Below are 2,183 nucleotides of genomic sequence, written 5' to 3'. Positions count from 1 at the left end.
TTCGAGTTCAAATAGATTGTTATTGAATAAATGACAGATTAGTCATTTATATATTGGGATACGTAATTATATCATTGGTATAGAGTTGATGTATTTTGAAATGGTATGCATACCTGTTAACTTTCGTTGAAAGAAAAGTTTGTCTTTTAAAAATGAATGCAATGTTTACAAAACGTATCATATAGAGGTCAAATACCTCGCAATGAAATCAACTATTGTGAATCGTTTATAATCTGTATGAACGGGTCGTTTTACTGTACATAGGAGCTACCTTTAGGAGTTGGGAGTATCGAATTATACCTCTTTTTGGTAATAGCAATCGTATCTTCTTGTAGTTTAGACAATCCATATGCTTCCTCTAACGTCTTTGGTTTGAACATTCGAACGGTTAGTTCAATCTCCTTTTGCAGGCCTCCAAGGAACAAACTTATAGCTTGCGTAACACTCAGCTCCACCTTGTTTAACAACGCCTCAAATTCTTCATAATAACTATCAATTGAACCGGTTTGCCTCAGATTCTTAAGTTCCGCCATTGGATCTTCAATTGTAGTGCCGAATCTCTTCAAGATCGCTGGTTCATATACCACCCACTCAACCGGACCATTAAGCTTCATGAATTGTTGATGCCAAGTTAGGGCTTTCTTATACAAATGAATCGACACTATTATGATCTTTTCCTCATCTTCCAAATTGTCGATCTCAAAGAATTGCTTGCATCTATACAACCATTCTTTCACATCAGAGCCGTCAAACCGTGGAAATTCACCTTTTGTGAACCTCATCAATTGCGATGAACCATGCCGGAAGCTGGAACCTTCGTCGCCTTTTAATTTCGTGATCTCGTCAGTAAACCATTGATGTTGTATCAACATGTGATCTATTCGATCGTTAATCGTTGATATGCGCTATCGCCGTCTTCATGTAATCCGACATATTATCGTCGCCGGCCACCACTGAGTTTGTAGATGTGACGACCCGGAAATTTCCGACCAAATTTAAACTTAATCGTTATATGATTTCGACACGATAAGCAAAGTCTGTTATGTTTAGTCTCAAAAATTTTTGAACTGTTTTTATATATGCAATTACCCTTCGACTATTCCCGACGATTCACGAACAACTATTTGTAAATAGATAAATATATATTTCAATATATATAGATATGTATATATTTGATGTATAACTTAAAATACCATGTGCTTTAATTAACTATGTAAAATAAAAATATAATATAATATTATTATTAAAATAAATACATACACACACACACACACACACATATATATATATATATATATATATATATATATATATATATATATATATATATATATACATATACAAAGTATATTAAAAATAAATATTAAATAATTGTAATACTCGTTTGATGTTCCGATTGATATTAAACAAGTTAAATTCAAACTTATATGATTTTAAAATAAACGGTGATTCGAAAATGAGTTATATATAATTTATAGGCTTATTAAATATGTATTTAGGAACTATTTGTTAAGTTTTAATTTTTTTTATATTTTACCTAGGATCGAGCGTGGACAGTGAGTTAATTTTTATTTAATAATTTTAAATAGTTAATGATCGAATTTTATACCATAATGACTAAAATAAATAAAGATAATTACTGTAAGAATTTGGGATTTTTCCAAGGACTTTTATCCGTCACTGATTTACAACGGAGTACGATATACTCTCTATGTTAAACCTATCGGCAGATAAATCAAAGATTTAAGTTACTGAACTGTTTCCTTTCATTCTATCACATGCATTATTATTAGATTATATTATAATTATAATAATTAAATTATTATATTAATATCATTAATTATTAATTTTAAAGTATTACATATACATATATGATTAAACACATAAACACATTCGTTACTAGTTTCTATCTACTGTTCCATTCACCACTACTTGCCATCTTTTCTTGTTATTGATTGAACACATTCATGAATCAATTGAAATATAATAGTATTATTAAATATTTTACTGTGCATATTTGTAACCCCGATTACTGTTTTTGATCATAGCAAACTTAACTTTATTCTATATATAAACACATACACATATGTACACCATTCATAACTAACAATTTCTTAATCATCTTCCTTCTTCTTTCTTCAACACCCACACAATCTTTCTTAGACATCCTCATCACCAAAAAC

At 29.8% G+C, this 2,183-nt stretch overlaps 1 protein-coding gene across 1 annotated transcript; it reads right to left on the bottom strand.

Moving 5' to 3' along the window:
• Positions 1 to 251: 251 nt before the first annotated feature.
• LOC139841777 (uncharacterized) lies at positions 252 to 872 on the bottom strand. The gene has a single exon (XM_071831997.1). It carries the CDS (start codon positions 870 to 872, stop codon positions 252 to 254), a length of 621 nt encoding a protein of 206 aa, XP_071688098.1.
• Between the last annotated feature and the right edge of the window lie 1,311 nt (positions 873 to 2,183).

This window comes from Rutidosis leptorrhynchoides, chromosome 1 (genome assembly GCF_046630445.1).
Source record: "Rutidosis leptorrhynchoides isolate AG116_Rl617_1_P2 chromosome 1, CSIRO_AGI_Rlap_v1, whole genome shotgun sequence".
Lineage (NCBI taxonomy): Eukaryota > Viridiplantae > Streptophyta > Magnoliopsida > Asterales > Asteraceae > Rutidosis > Rutidosis leptorrhynchoides.
Note: the sequence above shows the minus strand (reverse complement) of the source record. Positions and strands in the feature narration are given on the sequence as shown.